Source organism: Anopheles ziemanni, chromosome 3 (genome assembly GCF_943734765.1).
Source record: "Anopheles ziemanni chromosome 3, idAnoZiCoDA_A2_x.2, whole genome shotgun sequence".
Lineage (NCBI taxonomy): Eukaryota > Metazoa > Arthropoda > Insecta > Diptera > Culicidae > Anopheles > Anopheles ziemanni.
In genome coordinates this window covers 6,710,575-6,729,857 of record NC_080706.1, presented here as the reverse complement: position 1 = coordinate 6,729,857, position 19,283 = coordinate 6,710,575, and the positions used below count along the sequence as shown (strand labels likewise).

General features: G+C 46.1%; 2 protein-coding genes across 2 annotated transcripts; one reads left to right on the top strand and one right to left on the bottom strand.

Moving 5' to 3' along the window:
• Window positions 1-85: 85 nt before the first annotated feature.
• On the bottom strand, window positions 86-3,936 carry LOC131288889 (RNA exonuclease 1 homolog). Its single transcript, XM_058318069.1, has 8 exons — window positions 3,744-3,936; window positions 2,492-3,672; window positions 2,208-2,430; window positions 1,707-2,136; window positions 1,563-1,640; window positions 898-1,491; window positions 571-830; window positions 86-485 (listed from the first exon to the last, which is right to left on the bottom strand). The coding sequence occupies exons 1-8, from the start codon at window positions 3,841-3,843 to the stop codon at window positions 406-408; spliced, it is 2,946 nt and encodes a 981-aa protein (XP_058174052.1). The 5' UTR covers window positions 3,844-3,936; the 3' UTR covers window positions 86-405.
• A 469-nt stretch (window positions 3,937-4,405) lies between these two features.
• LOC131288890 (acyl-coenzyme A thioesterase 9, mitochondrial-like) lies at window positions 4,406-6,456 on the top strand. The gene is made up of 5 exons (XM_058318071.1): window positions 4,406-4,690; window positions 4,766-4,836; window positions 5,046-5,291; window positions 5,365-5,703; window positions 5,768-6,456. Exons 1-5 carry the CDS (start codon window positions 4,506-4,508, stop codon window positions 6,421-6,423), a joined length of 1,497 nt encoding a protein of 498 aa, XP_058174054.1. The 5' UTR covers window positions 4,406-4,505; the 3' UTR covers window positions 6,424-6,456.
• Window positions 6,457-19,283: the final 12,827 nt, after the last annotated feature.

Below are 19,283 nucleotides of genomic sequence, written 5' to 3'. Positions count from 1 at the left end.
TACTTTGGCCGTACGCCGTCCGTAGATCGGGTTACTCCTTGTACGAAGGGACTAACAATCGTCGTATGCGAAAGGGGCTAAATTTATTTAGCCTCAAGCATAAAGACATTATTCAAGACAAACAGAAGAAAGACACAGTTAAGTAAGGCAATGTGTTAGACGACAATTAATGCAAACACATAGTCTATTGATCCTCGGTACGGTAGATTCCAAAACAAATATAAAAAAAAAACAATTGTGTCATAATAAATATCTGTGGTTCGTGGGGTTTGCGGGAGAGTTTGTGAGTGGTCCCCACTGCTGCGTTTCGGTTTGATACGCAGTGAAGCTAGGAACGCCCGTTTCCTTAAGTTCTCAGTACTGTAGATTACTTTCGTTCACTAATTTGGACCATGATACAGTCACTCACAGTATGCGATTGCGTAGATAGTGCTTGATTAACTGGATGCAGACCACCGAGTCCTCGGCACTGTCGTGACCAGCATCTGCAAATGAAACGGAAGAGGGAACCCATTATAAAGCGCCGTATTATTTTAGGTACCGAATTGGTACTTTCGCCTTTTGACCAACCATTTTCTTGAATGATTTTCTTCAAATTTTCTATACACAGTGTTTTGAGGGCACGTTTCTTCGGTGGTCCCATCTTGTGCGGGTACAGCACAGACGTGTCGACCACGACGTCGTGTATCAGCTTCAGCGCCCGGAAGTCGCTGTCAAGGCTGTGCCCGATGAGTATGCTTTTGGAGTTGAACATAGAAAGCAGTACGGCTTGGACGTTATGCAGCGTGGTGTTGGTTTTCTGTAGCATTTCTTCCGTAATTCCGGAGAAACTGAAATTGGACAGAAGAAGTGGTTGAAAGGGTTTTTGTAGTTCTGCCAAAATAAAACCCATTTTACCGTGTATTGTAGTCCACAATTCTGTTCAATGGTTTCACCAGCGTATCGTAGACAGTCTTCTCGTTAATGTCGACCACGGTTACGCGCGTCAACTCCAGTCCTCCCGTAGTGTAGCACATTTCACAATCGAGCGCAAACACGTCCTTTTTCGACGGCTGGTAGTCCTCGGGTGGATCGATCGTCTTGACGAAGCCCGTCAAGTCGTTGTAATCGAGGTAGCTCGAAACGTGGTAGTTCGCGTACATGCAACCGGGTGTGCCGGATGGCTGCTGACAGCAGTTGTGCAGATTGTCCACGAAGCCACGCCGGTAGCAGGTACTCTTTGGGTGGTAGTTGCACTCATCCACCTGCGGCTCGTCGTACAGCTCCACATTGTACACCTTCGCGCAACGCGAGCAGTAGCGTTCGTTCTCGTTGGGAGGACGGGCGGGCTTTGGCGTGAAGATGTTCGCCTTTCCGGGCACATCGGTCGAACGGGGGAATCCATTCGAGCGTAGCTGTTCCTCGGTCAGCTTGCATTCGTGGATCATTTTGTACGCCACAGTCGTGGGTGCATTGTCGATCGTATAGGCTGACGTTTTCACTTCCGTTTTTCTGAAATATAAACAAATGTGATCATCAATGTTCCAAGAACATGAAAGAATGGATGCAGTTGAAGCTCTTACATTTTTTTGTTAACACTCCAAGAGATGTTTTGAACCATTTTGCCAGCAAGTATAACATCATGAGATATTGTTTTGTTTCTAAAAATCGAGCACAATAAAAGTTATCAAACAGTTCTATTCAGAAGAAACATCATTCGAACATACTTGTCCACCGCCACGTTACCAGCATCTAGCGCTTCCTTACGAAGTTTGTTGATCGTAAGTAAGGCACTGCTTTTGTAGATCATAGCCGTACTGCACTTCTTCATCACGGCCAGCTCTTCCGTTTGCGCACGATCCCAAGCGTCCTCACAGGTCGGATAGATGCTGGAACAGTGCTTCAGCATCAGCCCGTAATACTGCATGCGGAGATTGTAGGAAATTTTGCTCGACGTCGGTTCCAGGATGGGTGGTGCTTGAGCAGTTGGTGTTGCCGCTGCTTTGGCCGCGATCGCAGACCCGGCATGTGCGATGCGGGACCCTGTCTTGGGTGCCGTTTGGGCTGGTGTGAATGCTGCTTGGTTCTTTTTGAGCTGCTCGATCTTTTCTTTTGCCTTTTGGAAGGCCAACACATTGACGGCGGGGGTAAAGCGGCCTAGGAGAAAGAATGCCATTCGGTTAATTTCAAACTTGCCACAGGAAAATGCGTGAGTCTTGCGAACTTACTCTTCGGAGTTCCCAAGGACGTTTCCGGAGATTTGTTGTAGAAATTGTTTGGACTTATCGGAGAAGCGGGTGAACCGTTTGCCGGAGCCGGTGGTGTTGCCGGTTTTTTCATTGCTTTTCGTGTTTCTTCCTCGATATGTCGTTTCGCTTCCTCCTCCGCTCGTTTCCGTGCTGCTAGTTCTTCCTGTTGCTTTCGTACGATCTCTTGCCTCAGATAAACGGACTGAAATTGAACATATATTATTTAAAACTGTTCCAGAAAGAGGATACCATATTTTTCATACCTTGATTGCGTTCTGGATGTGATTAGTTTTCTTCTCCGGCGGTGGCCCAAGTTTGGATGTGGTTGCAGCCTCATACGCAACTCGTTTCTTCCGATTGTCATCGTAGTATTTATCCGCAAACATGTCAATTAAATCGATTTGACCATTCGATGATCCCTGCGTTTCATCTTCCTTCTCCGCGTCGGGTTGATACTCCTCGAAAATCATCTTGCACTGCTGCATCACATCGTCCTCGTCGCTGTCGATGTCGATGTCGCTCGGTGGGTTATTTATAAGTTCTTGATAAATTTCCTCTTCCAATGGTCGCTTTGGCTTATCCTCAGATTCTACAGCACGTTTCTCCGATGAGGTCGACTTTTTCGACGACGAGGAAGATTTATGATGATCTTTGCTTTTGCTAGAACTACTGCTGCTTCCAGTACTCTTACTCCTGCTACTGCTGCTGCTGCTGCTGTGGCTTACACTTTTCGATGAAGAACTTTTGCCATGCGAACGTTCTTTGTCGGATGAGCTACGATGACGATCCTTGTCCGAGGAGTGCTTAGATGAGTGGTTGCTCGAACTTTCTTTTTCTTTATCTCGATGTTTGCTTTTACTACTACTGCTACTAGATTTATCTTTGCTTGATGACTCAGACGACCTGTGCTTTTTATCGTGTGATGAAGATGAAGATGAAGACTTTCTGGAACTCGAACTGTGGTGCCTCGAATGGCTTGAATCTTTCTTTCGATCCGAGTCACTAGTTGATAGTTTGCGTTTAACTGGGTTTTGATCTGTTGACGTTTCCTTGGGTACTTTTTCTATCTCGGATGGTTCTTTCCCGTTTTCCGGTTTATTGTCAGGCGATTTACTTTCTTCCAGCGTTTTAGGAGACAGTTTGGTTGCTTCAGCCTCTGTCGTTTGCTTTGTAACGTCAATTTCCTGTGACTCTTTTCCGATTGCCGACGAGTCGTTTGATTCCGATGAATGATTCTCGGACGTGGTTTTATCTCCATTGCTTTTGGTTGCTTGAAGCTTGGCAACGCTGGTCGGTACATATCTGGGGGCTACGGTGGAAACGGGTATGTATTCGAGCTTCGGTTTCCTGCGCGCTATCACATCGCTTCCCTCGTTGTGCTCATTTGTTCCTGCGGGATTTAGCAGGGACTTCGGTGTAGCACTGTATGTCACGGCAGGTGGTTCTGCAATCGGAAAGGAAAACAGTTTCGTGTGAAAACTACTTGCCCGGCGTCGCTTGGGATCGATACACTACCTGATTTAGCATGCTTGAAGTGGCAGAACGGTCTTGTGCACAGATCTTTCTCGTAGAATGGGCAGGGGATGGTCCTAAACAATCCCGTCGCGGGTAGCATTTTTGTTGACACCCACGGTCGAACCCGACGGGAAACATGAATCTAGGAGGCACTTTACAACGCGAAATAATACATTTAATGTGCGCGACTATAAAGATATAAACAGAAAACGCGCTCGACGAGTTTAAAATTTAAGCAGGATATTAGTTTTGTGTTGTTTTTCAGCGGTAGCCCATCTTTCCTAGAAGTTTGATTGCTGTGGCGATGACAGATATGTTTTACAAAATTTTGCCTTTGACAACTGCCGCTTGACAGCACAGATGACGGCCAAAATGAGAGAGCGCGAGAGAGAGAATGCGCGGGGTGGAATTATATGGTGTTTGAAATCTATTTTCGGTCGTATCAAGTATTGTTTAGGGCGTTCAATAGTACAACTCTTAAGATAAATATATTTCAATAACCAACAGAAACAAAAAGTCATACTTTTCATTCAAAATGTTCCAAAACCGGCATACCTCTACTCACCTAGTCTTTGTTTACACTTCCCCCCGGGGTCGTTCAAAAGATGTAAACAAATGTGTGATGTTTTCGTGTCTTCTCATTCGCAGATTTGTGGTGGGGAGATTCATTCCTATTTTGGAGCCACAGTTACTCATCGAAAGAGTTCGTGTTTCGTTTAGTTTAGTGCGTGTTTGCCAGCAGCCAATTAAGTGTTAAACGAAATGATTTCTGCCATAGTTCGCCTTGCTGGTTTGCAAGGTATAGTACATCGCCACTTTTCCAGTACTTTGTACTCGAAACGATATGGAATCGACCAGGGGAGACTTATCAAAAGTGTCACCGCGGCAAGCAGTTCGCTGATAAGTGCAACGAAAACAACCCTTGCCTCGTCGCCGTGCGGTCAAAGGTAAGCTAAACGTGATCAGTGGCAGAAGCGTGTGGTTTGCTGGTGCATAACAATTTCTTCCCTTCACGTCGATAGAATGTATTCCAACATAGACTACCTAAAAGGGGATCCCAATCTCGAGTGTACGGCTGGGACGATGAACGATGGTAAGTACAGACGGTGATGTCATCATGGGATAAATTTATGCTACAGCGAGGGTTGTCTAATGGAGCGCCTATGCTTCTATGGTCCGTGGAACGGGACTTTGACCTTGTAAGTGACTAGTCATTGTTTTTCTTTCGAGTCTCAAGCAAGTAGCACCAGATATTTTATCGCTGTGAATCATAATTAACGTGATTGATTATTTCTATTCTAGTGAAACAAACCATCATCAAGAAACTCGGTATTGAAGTTGGATATACACCTTTTGTAAGTACGCGCGAACATCTGGTCAAATATCTTCCACAATCGGTGAAAGATCTTCCGCCTCGTAGTATGCAGGATTCCTTTACGTCGGCAATAATACCGTTGACGACGGACAAGATCTTGAAGGACAAGTATGTTGGCTTCATGGGAAACGTTCGAGTCGGTCGTTTGATGGAGGATATGGATATGTTTGCTGGTTAGTTTGAAGTCGTCAAACTGTCACCACGATTGATTTCTTTTTCAGCTAATACGTTTCACTTTCTTTACAGTGTGGGTAGTTCATAAGCACATTCTTGTGCCGGATCTACCGGAGGGTGTTTCACTGCCGTACACTTTCGTTACGGTGCTCGTCGACAAGATAGACTTCACCGATCTGATGCCAACTCACGATGCCGACATTCGCCTGTCCGGTCACGTGAGTTGGGTTGGACGAACCTCTGTTGAAGTGGTTGTTTGGATGGAGCAAAAGTTGCACGGCAAGTGGCGCAAGCTAACGCGTGCCCTGTTCCTAATGGCCGCGAGAGACGCCACCAACACGAAGGCAGCTTTCATTAACCCGCTCGTCCCGGCCAATGAAGAAGAGAAAGCAATATTCGATGGAGGCGAATGTGAGTAGAAAGCAATGTGCATTTACAATCAAAGTCACTAAAGAAAATTTTCTTTTTATTCTAGCACGCAAAAAGCGACGAGTTCAGTTGCAAAAGGAGGATCTTTTGAAAACGGAACCGAACGATTTCGAACAAGGAATGGTGCACGAACTGTTCGTTAAATCGATCGACACGAAGAGCAAAGCATTTAATAAGCGTATTTTGCCACCTGGCTACGTTTGGATGGAGGAAGCAACGATCGCAAACATCGTTTTCTCGCATCCCGAGGATCGCAATGCGCACAACAAGGTTTTCGGTGGCTTTCTGATGCGTAACGCACTGGAACTTAGCTGGGCGCTTGCATACAACTTCGCCAAACGTCGACCTAAACTAGAGCACATTTCGGACATTAGCTTCCACCATCCGGTGGACGTGTCGTCGATGCTGAACATGCAAGCGCATGTAATCTTTACAGATCTACACTACATGGAAATAGTGGTGCTGGCGGATGTGTACGATGCCGTAACCGGTCAGCAGACGACGACCAACAGTTTCTACTACACTTACTCGGTGGCCGAGCGTTTGCCTAAAATTATGCCCAAAACGTATCATGAAGCGATGTACTATTTGGACGGACGCCGAAAGTTCCGTTACGCCATGGGTATCGATACACCGAAGGTCGCGGGATCGACGGCTGCAGCTACAAGTGAGGCAGTTGATCCGACAAAAAGTAAATTGTGAGCTGTATTCAAAAACCTGCAATTCCAAACCTAACTTTTTATTTCCGGAGATTAATTACTTTATTTGTAAATTGGCATTTGGTTATATTTTGTACCTTCGCTTCAAAAGCATTTTATTGATTGACGTGCAGCTAACGATTCTTATTCATTTGATATTCAACAGTACTTTAGTACTACTTTAGTAATTATTTATGACAAATGGAATATACAGGACTTTGGTTTGTGAAATACACGAATATATTTAAAAAGCATAAGGTTCTGTCAATTATTTTCATATATCTTAAAGTAACATAACATTTTTTTACACCTTTTTCATTGTTTGTGATATGTCTGCGATATGAAATCAAATTTCGGATCGATGAGGATTTCCGGGACATGTAAATTCAATCCGTCTGTTAACCCAACCCGCAAAGTTTCTCAAGAAATTTAACGTCGTGTTTATTTTTTGATTTTCTGCGTCACATTTATTAGGGATTTGTTAGTAAAAATCGCAATATTCGTAAACGAATTGATTACTTGCTCAGTATCGCGCAGCGTTTTCGGGTTTAATGTGTTGATCGGTTGTATCTTTATCCATTTATGCATCATTGAAGAATGTAATGTACTCTGTGGAACGTATGTGTGTACGACGTATGTTTGCATGCATTTTTTTATTAATGTTTTATGTAGTATGTTTAATCGCTTCTTTTGTTAGTCTGACTTCCATCTGCACACTGGTTTACACTTTACTTATTTATAGCACATATTTCAACGTCTCGCGTAAAATCTTATTCGAGTCTACATCGTTTACTTTCTCTTTCTCTCTTAGTGTCTCTATTTTGATTTATCTTATAAATATATTTTTCCTACAACAGCCTCGGGAGCTCGCTCGGATTATAGTAATGAAAATGTCCTCCTCGCCCAAAAAACCATAATTTGAACTTATTTTCTTCTTCCTTCCTTGGTTACGCTAGTGCTTTCCAGATTGAATCCCCATCCGCAACAAACATTTTTGATTATAGTGGGCTATACGGGAAGAATACATACCCCGCTAAACTATCCTAAACTCGATCTCGTTATTAAACTATCAATTCATGTATTAAACTGCTCCTTAAGTCTTAAAGGTAAATTTCAGCCGAGCCATTCTTTCGCATTTGAGTTTCCATTACATATTAGTCACGACAATGTTTATATATCGAATGCATATGTTACAAAATGATAACAAACCGTAGAGTCAAGCCGGTTCGATCGAAATTCGAAACGATCAATCCCTGCTTTTGTGTTCAAATTTAACAAATTAACAAACAATCGAATTTCGTTCCACGCTGGTATGACACAGAAAATGCTAAGTATATTGGCGCTGAAGTTAAATATATGCACCGGTCGATGGATAAACTTCAAGGTATGTTCCTTGCACGGATGGGTGTCTTTGCTGTCGGTTTTTAAATGCTGCTAACTCCCCTATCGTTTAATGGGAAAACAAGTTCATAACACCTTTGAATTTACGTGACCACAAAAGCTCACGTGGAACGACGTTTCGGTAGTAAGTTTATGGCCAATACGGTGGATTCAGGTAACGGAACACAGTATAGAGCTCTGGATTCTTAACGGCTATCAACAAGTTTTTAAAGTTGGGGGCGTTTTTTCTTTTAAAGTTTCCTTATCTACTCGCGATCTGAAATAAGGATAAGAGGAAAATATAGCTTGGCAGGTCAAGTATCGGACCCCTCGGTCGAAAGCGACTCAGACCACTTGACTTGTCTCAGATTTCCGCTCGGTCCATCGTGCGCGGTTGAAATAACCGGCGTTTGGCAGTTCCACCGGAAGCACGTGTTGCAGTCGATGGCGCATTGGAAACTTTCGCTACCACTTCATCGTTGCCCGGTTCACGGATATCAGTGGCATTTTCCGGTGGCTTTGGCCTCAGCGTACCAGCAAGTGGCTCGTTGTCCGCTAGGTTAGTCCCCACGGTTGGTTGGGGTGCTCGGTTGCGCTTGGAGAAGTGCTTCGCGGCCGCCGCCATCATTAGCGAACCACGCTGCTTGAAGCCGTTCGACGAGTTGGAGGTACCACCGGCAGCTCCGGTGTCGTCCCTCTTCTTGCCTTCCTTTCGACCGACCCCGCCGTTGGCACCGTTCACATCGTACGAGGACGACCGCTTTCCGATGATGCGCACGTTCTTGATGAAGGACTGGCTGACGGTGGTGCCGCGCAGAAATTTGTCACCGCTAACGTGATTATCGAGTGCTTCGTTATCGCCTTCGTTTGTGACGCTACCGTCACCGTCGTTACGCTGATAACGATCGTCCGCCGTGTCCTCGGCGAAGGACGAGGCGACGGTGCGGCGATTGCCACTATTAGCGCCGTTATCGTGGTTGTAATAGCGCATTGTGCCACTGCCAGCAGTAGCAGCTCCCACGGCACCGAATGGCGTTGGGTTGGACGCGCCGGATGTTGACGCTTGTTGCGGTGCAGTTGAAGAAGTGTTGGTAGACGTCGTCGTCGTCGTCGTCGTCGTTGCCGTAGTCATCGTCACCGGCATGGAGGATGCGTTGAAAAACACATTCGGATTGTTTCTGCTGGTGCTGAACCCGGCGCCCTGTTCGGAAGGATGGTTGCCGGTGCCGAAGAGACTCCAGATGCCTTTCGCGGTTCCCCGGCCGCCGGAGGGTGCGGAGTCACCCGACTGGTGGTGGTGATTGCGACCCAAGAGGAACGTATCGATATTCGACGGTGGATTGCGCTGCTGGAGGAAATGTTGGCTCTGCTGCTGTTGCTGCTGATGCTGGAGTAATTTTGACTGTTTGCCAAAAGAGCTTTTACGGTAATCATCGTCTAGATTCAGCGAATCGAAATTACTTGATTCATTCTCGTTAGTGAGCGGATAGCTGCCGGCAATGGTATTGGTTCCGAGCACGTCCACCGTGGGAAAGTTTGCCCTCGGAAGGGTCTGACTATGATTGTTATGACCGTCGGTGGAATGGGGTAAGTTTGCCTCAAAGTTATTGTTATTAATATGTATATGGCTCTCGCCGAGGCCACCTCTACCACCACCACCAGCGGCACCAGCGCTCGTATGCCTTCGTGTGGGTCCGGTCCCTTGTGGATCGGTATAGGAAAAGGATGTCGGTGGAAGATGGGGATGATGCTGATGAAGGTGATGGTGTGGATGAGACTGAGGGTGTTGCTGATGGTACTGAGGCTGCTGCGGCGTCGTCGTCGTTGGTGGCTGCGAGCCGGGATAGTACTGGGAGTGGTCCGGGTGGTGCTGAGCATGGTAGAAATGCTGGCCGGACGGTGCGCCCACCTCCACCGAGGACGATGGGGAAATCTTCGGCGAGGGTAATATAATCTTGTGCCGGTTCGTGTCGCCCACACGCTTCACGTTCGAGCGGTGCGATCGATACCGGGCCGTTCCAGCGCCGGTCGACTCGTACGGTTTGTCCGAACGGTACGAGTCCCGGACGCCACCAAGCGACTGCCGTTGGCGGGCCATCGTTTCGAACGCGTGTATGACGCTCCCGACCCGGGTCGTCACGTCCGGGATGCCCAGCGGACCGCTGAAAAGGTCACGCTGGTGGCGCAAGGTGCTCAGCACCAGGTCAGCATCCTGCGGCTCGATTCCGTCCGGCGCTCGGAAGTGACCGAACTGCTCGCTCTGAGCCATCGCCGCAGCGGAAGCGTCTGTCGACTGCACGCAATTCGCGGGAAGGTCAGGGTATTTGGGGGAAGCGAACGTACGCGAAACATAGGAAAAAGATAAATGAAATAAAAACGGAAACAAGGATAAAATAAATCAAATATTTTTCTTTTTAAATAAATAAAACAGAACAAATAAACAAAGCAGTAGATAAAATGCAAGACACCAGGACTCCTTCATGACTGAGAAGCTATTTTGCACCTTCTTAATAAAATGATAACGTTTTCTTCATTGGTATCCAGTTAAGGAAACTTTCCTTTTGTGATTCCTTCTTAGAAATATACCTATTAATTAATTTTCACGATCTATGACACCATGTTTGTCATTTCTTAGAAACAGTGAACTAAAGGTTTGAATATACAATCTCTTCAAATTATCCCCTTTTTAAATCAAATGATATTGTTCCTGTATACTTTTGAAGTGATGTGTTGCTTATTTAAAGTTATGATGCTCTTGAATACACCCCATTTGTTGAAAAAATTGCTCTCTAGGTTGTCCCAGTTTTCAATCTCTGTTGGCTTCATTCCATCCACTCAAGGCCCCACGCTGAGTTGTGCTCATCAAACAGTTTTACTTGGCTATATAGTGCCAGAGATATTCAATTTGTCGTTCGATGGGTCCATCAATCTAAAAAAACGGGGGAAAAGGGAAAATCCACTTCCCTGGAAGGAAGCGAAAAAGTCTTCTCTTCAACGCACGAGTGCCCCCGACGGTCGGTCAATCGGACGGGCCCCCCAGGGGACACTGTTGGGTTGGTTGGTTTTTCCATCTTAAACATTTGCCTAGCGTCCATTTTTTTACTCTCTTGTCTCTGCAAAGGAATGCTTCGCCGTTGCTAGCGCTACTGCTGTTGACTTTCGTTCCAACGACCGGTCCCTTCCGGGGGGCTTGGATTTTGCAAATCCGATATTGTGGATTTAGCATTTGTGAGTTATTTTCCTTTTCCTCGTACGGGGGCAGGGATGACTGGGCTGTGACGAGGAAGGGAGGGACTCAAAATACACTTAACATACTAACGTTACCGTTCGCTCGGACCGAGCCGGACCGGACTGGATTGGCTTTCGCTCGAAAAACTCCACGCATCATGTGTAATGCGATCGGTGTATAAACTGTACGAATTGTGGAACGTGTGAAGCCAAGCTCCCCGGAAAAGAGGATAGGTTCCCCTGTGATGCGGGTTGCGGGTTCAGCTTGAACGAGGGAGAAACTAGTTGCCTGCTCCTAGTTTGTGCTCCTTCGTCATCGATAACGTCGGGGCACAATAAAAATATGTACACAGTTCAATAAAGCGAACGCAACCGGAACAACCTGCACATATGGTTTTGGTATGATTGGAACCGAATGTAACGCTCTTACCTTCGAGGCAATTCCATTTTGGAAAAACGTAAACATTTGATCAAATTCCACATAGTGCTTCGTTTGAATTCGATATTATTTGTCGACCGATTTTCGAGACAGGAAAGGCAAGGGCGCAAAGTGGACGCCTTTGGAAGCGGGATCACTCGAAAGGGAAGAAACGAGAACGCACTCCGGTTTGATCACAAAGAAGGAGAGAAAACGGCTTCCTGCAGAAGTTCGATATAGCGAAACTATCATTCAACTCGACTTCATGTGTTGGGACATGCCGTAGTCGTGGGTCGTTTCCATGTTTCTGCGAACAAGAGTTACAAATGGTGGCAAGCATATTGGCATTTTTCATGTCAAATAACTGATGACTCTTTTTCTCTGCCACTTGCCTGGCAGAGGAATTTGTTTGTATCAATTTCCATTTGGTTGTTTTCGTGGAAATTGATACAATTATTTATGCCGATATCATTAGGTATTGTTCAATATTGTGAATGGAGAACGTTGGATGGAACATCATGCTTAAAAAAAGGCTCATGCCTTCCGAAACTTAACCGATCCCCCCGAACTGAATCCATTCGAAAATCACGTACGTGCATATCGTCACCGGTGCAAGATACTCGTTTGTTACCATAAATTTAGCAAAAATAGAAATAATTTCTGCAAAACACATTTGTCGCGGAAACAATATTTCACTTGCTCAATAATTCAAATGTTTTACGAGCGCTGAATGTTCGAAGCACGTGGCCCAAGGCTTGCACCTTCCTTCTTCCTAAAGCCAATAGCCATAAGCCATAAACATGATTCAAAACCACCGCGGCAGTAAAATTTCGGCATTATATTTGACGACACGTTGGCGCTTTAATGCGAGCACGTTGTTGAGCTGGGATCGATTTTACTGACGCTTCGACGCGTTCGAGCACGTGGAGGATCGTGAGCGTTTCCAATTTACAGCCCGAATAGCGAAAGATTCTCCTGGCTCCAGCTGGCCGAGCCAGGGGGAAAATGGGGGAAGGGTATCGAAAGATACAGTATGATTATCGGCTCTACTGGATCCTAGTGTGGAGGTGGTTGATTTTTTCCCCTTCGCTTGTGCACATATTTTACAGCTTTCTCGAAGCTCGTTCGTAAATAAAATCAAAAGTTTTACGAGTGCCGTTTCGGTTGCTTCCTAGCTATTCGGGGAATCCTTTCCCTCTACTGGTTCCCTTCCCCCAGAAACTCTAGTAGTGTTTCTTGTTTCGTCGTCACCAAATGGCTGCTTTTGGATGTTGGATGGTGATTGCTGTTCAGTTGGTACAAGTTTTTCTATCTGTTTTTTTCGCTTCCTTCTGACATGAGAAAATCGTTACGTGTGAAGTTAGAGCCTTTGGCATCTTCTTGACATTCACCGGTTTCTGTTGGTTCCCGTTAAAAGTCCTACCGCAAACCAACCATTCACCCTGCCAACGCCGGAAAAAGTCCCAGCACACCTGAGGTGCGCCGGTCCTGGATTCGGGATTTTCTTTCGATCGGTAAAGACGGCTCCCTCCAGCAGTGTGTTCAAAAGAAAACACAATCTCAATTTACTTTGGTTTTGTTTGTTTAACGGTTCTCTGCTGGAAAATGAGCCAACATCCTTAAAATCCTTATTTGTGTGGCTCTTCTCTAGCAGGAAATTTTAGCTACAAACGTAAACGGACCGAACCGATGGTTGTGAAAAAAAAATCAACTGTACCGAACCGGAAACCTCGAATTTTCCCGGCAGGCACATGAGGGCACAAATTTGGACAGGTGTGAAAATTTGCCATTTCGTGAATATCAACTAGCTTCAAAGCGTCGGGTGGAGGAGGACTTTCCGCTAGGATAAAGAATGTACGAAGGAATGTGGAAAAAGGGAAAGGCAAAAAGGAGCGCTCGTGAAGAACCGAGCTGGAGCAGCAAGTCTTTCAATCCGTTTCCGGTTTCCCAGTCTCGACCGTTTTTTTTGTCGCTTTAAAAAAAGCTATTTTCCTCTCAACAAAAGTTGCCACGTTTATATCCTCGTTCCAGTGCGAAAACACGTCTCGGTGCGTGCGTGTGCTGGAGTGGTACGTGCGTATCTATTTTCAGTGGCGTTTCGGACGCTTTTTTTTGCTCCCCGCTTGAACCTTTCGATAAGCATGGTGAGGTGTGCGGGGGTGTGAGTTTGCAAAATGCAAAAGTTGGGCTAAAATTTATCGATTCCAGTTAGCACGCGGGCGCAAACTTTATCCTTCCTTTGCAGGGTTTGGAAGAAAGCGACGCTTGACGCTCTAAGGCACGTGGGGGCAAGGAGAGGAGGGGGCATTATTGGTGTTGAAATGGGTTCATTAACTTTGCAAATCATCGTGACACGTTCGAACTCAAAGGGATGCTAGGGGCCCGCACACTGCTTGAATGGTTTTGTGAAGTGTGAATAAACTTTTTTCCTTTCCCATCCTTCCTTTATTTTTACCTTCCCACTACCTTCGACATGCCTTTTGGGAAATTGTGGCAAGCATAAGAACGCCCAACTGAAGTCAAGTGGGGCGTAATAGAAGCGGCAACGATATAATGTGTTATCGGGTTGCGTAGGAGCGGCAGAAAAACACCGATTCATGTTGATTTCCTTGCTTCCGACTAGAAGAACACATTAGAGAGGACCGGCTGCTTTGAGGGCAGGAGAAATGGAGCAGTCAAGAAGTGGAGCCGATTGATTGAAACATTGAGGTGGCCCTGGGAACCTTCTCCTTTGCCAAATCACTCCCCGGTGGCCCAATTGGCTTGCGTGTTTGTTTGGTTTGTGTGCTCTATTGTGGTCAAATGGAGAGGAAATATTTGACACAATGTTCCCACACTTGTCCGGCATTGATGTCGTACTGCATATTGAGCTCCACGATGTGGATGGGACCACGGTGGAAGTGTTTTCCAAGCGGAAGGTAACGAGAGAGCGCGGTCAAAAGAATCAAAATGCAAATCGAGATGGATCGATCGCACATAAATGTACTCATTAAAGCTCATTTGAATTACTAATGCGTTCGATTTACATGACAAATCGGAGTGATTATGAAATGGAAGCGCAAAGTGGGATGCGCAAATGAAAAAAAAGAGGTAAATATATCACATACCGTGTACAACCTCCGGTAATGGATACGAAGGGAGTAATTGCAAAGTGGTTTTTGCTTTCTTTTTGCTTTGTTGCGTTTGCCGTAATTGACTATTAATGGGAATTTTCTGGTTGGTTGAAGATCGATTCTCGATAGTTTTAATTTAGTGGCTATATTATGCCAAATAGGTTTATTAAACATGAGCTTAGAATGCACTTGTATTTGTTGTACACATATCAAGTGTTGAATACTCTGTGCAGTTTTGTTCTAAAGGGCACACTTGGGAAATTACTTAAAGCATCAAGGGAGTGCATTACAACTTTATCTATTTAATAGATCACGGGAAGCGATTGGTTGGAGATTGTTCCGAGTAAATGCATCTAGAAAAACCTTTTTTTTTCTTCTTTTTCTGTTCAATTTAATTTCCATTCCCAGGCTGATCAAGAATTTCCATCACATCCATCATCACACACGGAGGACGTGCTGCACGATTAAGATAAGAAGCTTTTCTCTTTAAGCAGCACGTGGCACGGGGTGTTCCAGAAAAGGACGAAAATGATGATGAGCGCCGGCAAAGGTGGGCCAGTTTGTTTAAGCTTCATCTATCGAACCGGAAACGAACCCGCGCCTTGATAACGGTTGTGCACAGGTACGGTTGATGCCCCGCGAACCAATGCCTAGGAATGCCGTAGTTCATCCCCGACGGAACGCGTTTCGAGAACGAAATCGATCATGAATTCCCACCGGCGGGAAGCGAGTTTGTTCGACAAGAACAAGATGATGTGCAGTGAATGAAATTGTGGAAAAAGGAAAAAGGTTAAGGTAAGAGAGAGAGAGAGACGGAGACTTAAAAGTGATCAGGTCAAACGTGTGGGAAGGTGAGTTCGTTCATCGTCTTGTTCGGCTTGTGTGGTACAAAATTCCCACTACACAAGAACGCCCGGTACCGAGCTTCAACGAGCGCTTCCTCGGGGGGATTGCATCGAAAAGAAAAATAAAAAGGCATAACCAGCCGCCCAGCAGCATGCCATTCCCGGTAGAACCTTGCCCAACATGCCAATGACCGCCGCCGGTGGCATCTGGTACGGGGTTGCACATCACGGGACAACGGGTCCACCCGGATCGGTTCGAGAATATTGACTCGGCAGGGAATCGGTCACCCGGTCTGGAGCCCCATGACCGCCCACTGCGACATGATACGACAAGAAACGGTTGCTTCGCCGGCAGAAGCCCGGAGGCAAGAATCCGAAGCGTCCGAGGCAGTCGATGCACCAAAACCGATGTCTTTTCCCACCGGGAACCCGGGAGGGAGTTCTTGGCGGGAGAAAAACTCTCCCTCCCCCGAAGCGGCGATCGCTACTAACTCATCTCGTTGGCCAGGTGCTATTTCAACCGTGTTGTAGCAATGATACCATTTAACGGTGTTCGTTCACCTCCACTTTGGTCTCGGTGCTCGGGTGCCATGCATGTCCTTTGGGTGTTGCGATGAAATTGAATTGTCTAGTCTATCTATAATATCGAAATCAATTTCCGTTCTCCGAACGAAGCCTCCGTTGGAAAGCGCTTTCGCTCGCTTCGGTCGCTCCGGTGGAAAAGAGGATTTTTCGCCTCCTTCTGCTTCAACTCACCCAGCGCTGGTGTGTTTGTTTGTGTATTTTCTTCATGGAAAGCGACTAGAATGCGTTCCGTCTGCCGTGCCATCGACCGTCTACAACAATCTTCTCGGGTGAACGCGATTGTCCTCCTTTGCGCAGTGTACGGCAAGAAATAGAAGGAAACATTCTCGCTTCAAATATCGCTACGCCTCGGGGCCGGATTGACGGATCGCTATCGTGATTCCATCTGTTTGCACATTTGCTACAGGGGAAGGAGGAGAGGTTGTAGACGAAGCACGAGAAGTCACCCTTCACCCAGGGGACAGATGTAAACGCACAGCCATGGTTGGCCCGGAATCGGGTTTGTTGTTTGGTTAATTTTCCGACTCAGCTGTGATTGCAGCGTTCGCGTTAATAGAAGGTGAAATCGAATTTTCATCGTCTGCGGGGTCGATGTTTCGATTCGTTCAAAGGTTTCTTTGCGGCAGCAATGGGAAACGTTTCAATTCTTGCCATTTTCCCACCAAAACAAAACATTCCACCCTGGTGCTTGAAATTTCCGTTTTTAACCCTCCGAGATCTTTTGCCCGTGATTTCTCGAAGGAAGCTGTTACAATCCGGGAATGTTGCCGTAAAAGGCTTCAATTGATTTTAGCTCTTTCAAATCTTTTAATCGTGAAGTGAATTGTAATGGTCTCCCGCTCGGTGGACCGAAACGTTGAATAAAACATAATTAAGATCGATTCTCTTTCGCACGGGTGTTTTTTTCCCCCACTCGGTCCGCAATCTGGTCCCGTTACTTTTTCGCCCTGGGAAGTTTCATTCTACGATCGAGGCGGTTTCCAATTAAATGAAATATTGTTTCCCAATACAATCGCCTGATTGATTGCCACACCGATGGCCTCGTAATGCCCGCGGGCGTGGCCTTGGCTTTTCCTTCGCCTCCTTTGCGACCAAGAATTATCGACAACCAAGACGAATCGGTTGTTTCCTTGCAGCACGTCAGGACTTTCGGTAGCGAACCGTTTGAAGTAGAAGCATTAAAAGCAGAGCGCCGTAAAAAAGAGAATTGAATGACCATAGTGTAAGAAGTATAAAATGCGTCCCTCGAGCTCCAAGACGCGCAGGAAGAAGGAAAAACAAAAAAAAGTCAAAAGTAAAGAAACGATTCATCATGATGAAAATTCTGCAACGCCAAGAAATGAAAACTGCTGGCGCAGAAAATTCGCCGCTCATTAGGAGCGGACGCTTGACGATGGTTTCTTGGCTTGCCGGTGGCTTCGTCAGGGTTTTCCACTTGCTTCACGGGCATCGATCGTTGCGCACCGAATGTGGGCCGCTTTCCATGACGCTAAAGACTTGCCAATTGCGCCGAGGCATCAGTTGGGGATCTTTGCTATGGTGGCCTTACTTGCTGCCTCCGGTTGCAGCGTGGTTTCGAGGCTGGCAAACAATTTTCGGTTTTTGGCGTCTTCCCGGGAGCGCTGGCGGTAAACCACACCGCTGCTATATCGGGCTGCTTCCGGGTTTCAAAATTGATGACAGGCTGCGAAATGATTGAAGTCGTAATTCCGCGGTTTGCCTCGGAACGACCAACGACAGGGAAGTTCTGTTGCGCTGGGAGGTTCTGTGTTCTTCTCTTTCCCGTTTCTTCCTGCGCTCGGCGATGGCAAACGGAAGGAACGAGAAGTGCGATACCGTTTTGTCCTTCCATCGCGGGCCATCCGGCGTGTTTTATCGTTATTTCCTACTAATTTCTTCCTAATTACTTCATCGTCGTCGGAGTAAATAATTGAAAATTATCCCTCAACTTGAACGTGCCAACTCGTTATCGGCTTCGGCGCAAGTGACGGTCGCTGAAAGCCGTTTCAGGGGGGAAAATGATTCTTCGCGAGTCTGCGACTGGCATTCACCCCGTTCGCGCCGTTTGTCTCTCGTTGGTGGATGAAACCACCACGTCAGGCCAGGTGTTGATGATGCTGAAGGCTTCGTTGTAAAAAAAAGTTGGTTGGTTTGGGAAAACAATTTCCTTCTCTTTTGCAGGTTGACTTTTTCTTTATTTTATCGTCGCTCATCGCATGTTTTGACATCACCGTTGTCTCGTTTGGAGCTATTTCAATGTTTAAAGCTCGGTTAGCGGATGCTTTGGGAGTAAAATCGAGCCTTGGCATACCTCAGGACTTGACCCCATGATACGTAGAACTGCTGTTTTCACTGCCAAACATTAGCGAGGCGGTGTTCGAAAACCAAGCATTATCGAGCTGTGGCAAGCGAAAGGACTTGGGGCAGATTTTATCTTTTAATTAGATTCATCTAAAATTTATCTTTACCCGTCCCGAGTCCACTCGTTTTCGGCAACGATGCTATGTGGCACTGCCGCCACTCGGGTGGTGTTTGTTCGTTGAGCTAATTCGATTTCAATTACAATTCGAGTGGTCGGCCAGTACGATTCCACACTTCGTTAGCCTCCTCCTCCACTCCCCCAGTTTTGCCATTCCGATTGGACTAACTTTGGTCAAATTTCGGAGGTGAGTTTCATACGAATGTTGACCAAAAGTTGGGTTCCCAGCCCCCCGAACGGCCAGCGTTTATGGGCAAAATTAATTGGATTTGTAAGACAGCGTCGACCGAGTGCAGAAGCCGTCTGCTGACCAGCACTGTGAAGTATGCTTTTTAATGTGTGCCTCCGGTGGTCAAATCCTTGCACATTTCACTTAATTGGAACATGTTTGGTTGCCCCATGGTTGGTATGAAATAAATCCATTGGTTTCTAGGTTTAGAATGTGTTCATTCAAATATAATTTTTGTTCAACTCACATGCACGCAATCATCGAATCATGAATTTGGTTAACGTGGTACGGAAGTCGTGTTGTGTTCGTCAAGTAATTATTACTTTTCAAACCCCAACACTTGGAAAGGGAAGAAAAATTTCCTTTGTTCAGTACAATGGAGACGCCTGGTACCTCATGATTGTGCACCATCCATTGTTCGGTTGATTTACTAATGACGCTTCAATCTAAATTGATTCTTAAAAAATATTTTCAAACATCATTACTGCCGATTCAGGCTGTTGAGCATGCCGACAATCGATAATACTTTCAGAGTTGCGGGTAGTTGCTGCCGATCAAATGGAGGCGCCTGGTGGTTCTGCACAAAA

Excerpts from the sequence above, each read along its gene's own strand:
- LOC131288889 (XM_058318069.1), bottom strand. The coding sequence starts at position 3,843 with ATGCTACCCGCGACGGGATTGTTTAGGACCATCCCCTGCCCATTCTAC. Across the intron at positions 2,431-2,491 it reads ACATCCAGAACGCAATCAAG|TCCGTTTATCTGAGGCAAGA; the intron begins GTATGAAAAATA and ends GTTCAATTTCAG. Across the intron at positions 2,137-2,207 it reads GTCCTTGGGAACTCCGAAGA|GCCGCTTTACCCCCGCCGTC; the intron begins GTAAGTTCGCAA and ends TCTTTCTCCTAG.
- LOC131288890 (XM_058318071.1), top strand. The coding sequence starts at position 4,506 with ATGATTTCTGCCATAGTTCGCCTTGCTGGTTTGCAAGGTATAGTACAT. Across the intron at positions 4,691-4,765 it reads TCGTCGCCGTGCGGTCAAAG|AATGTATTCCAACATAGACT; the intron begins GTAAGCTAAACG and ends TCACGTCGATAG. Across the intron at positions 5,704-5,767 it reads AATATTCGATGGAGGCGAAT|CACGCAAAAAGCGACGAGTT; the intron begins GTGAGTAGAAAG and ends TTTTTATTCTAG.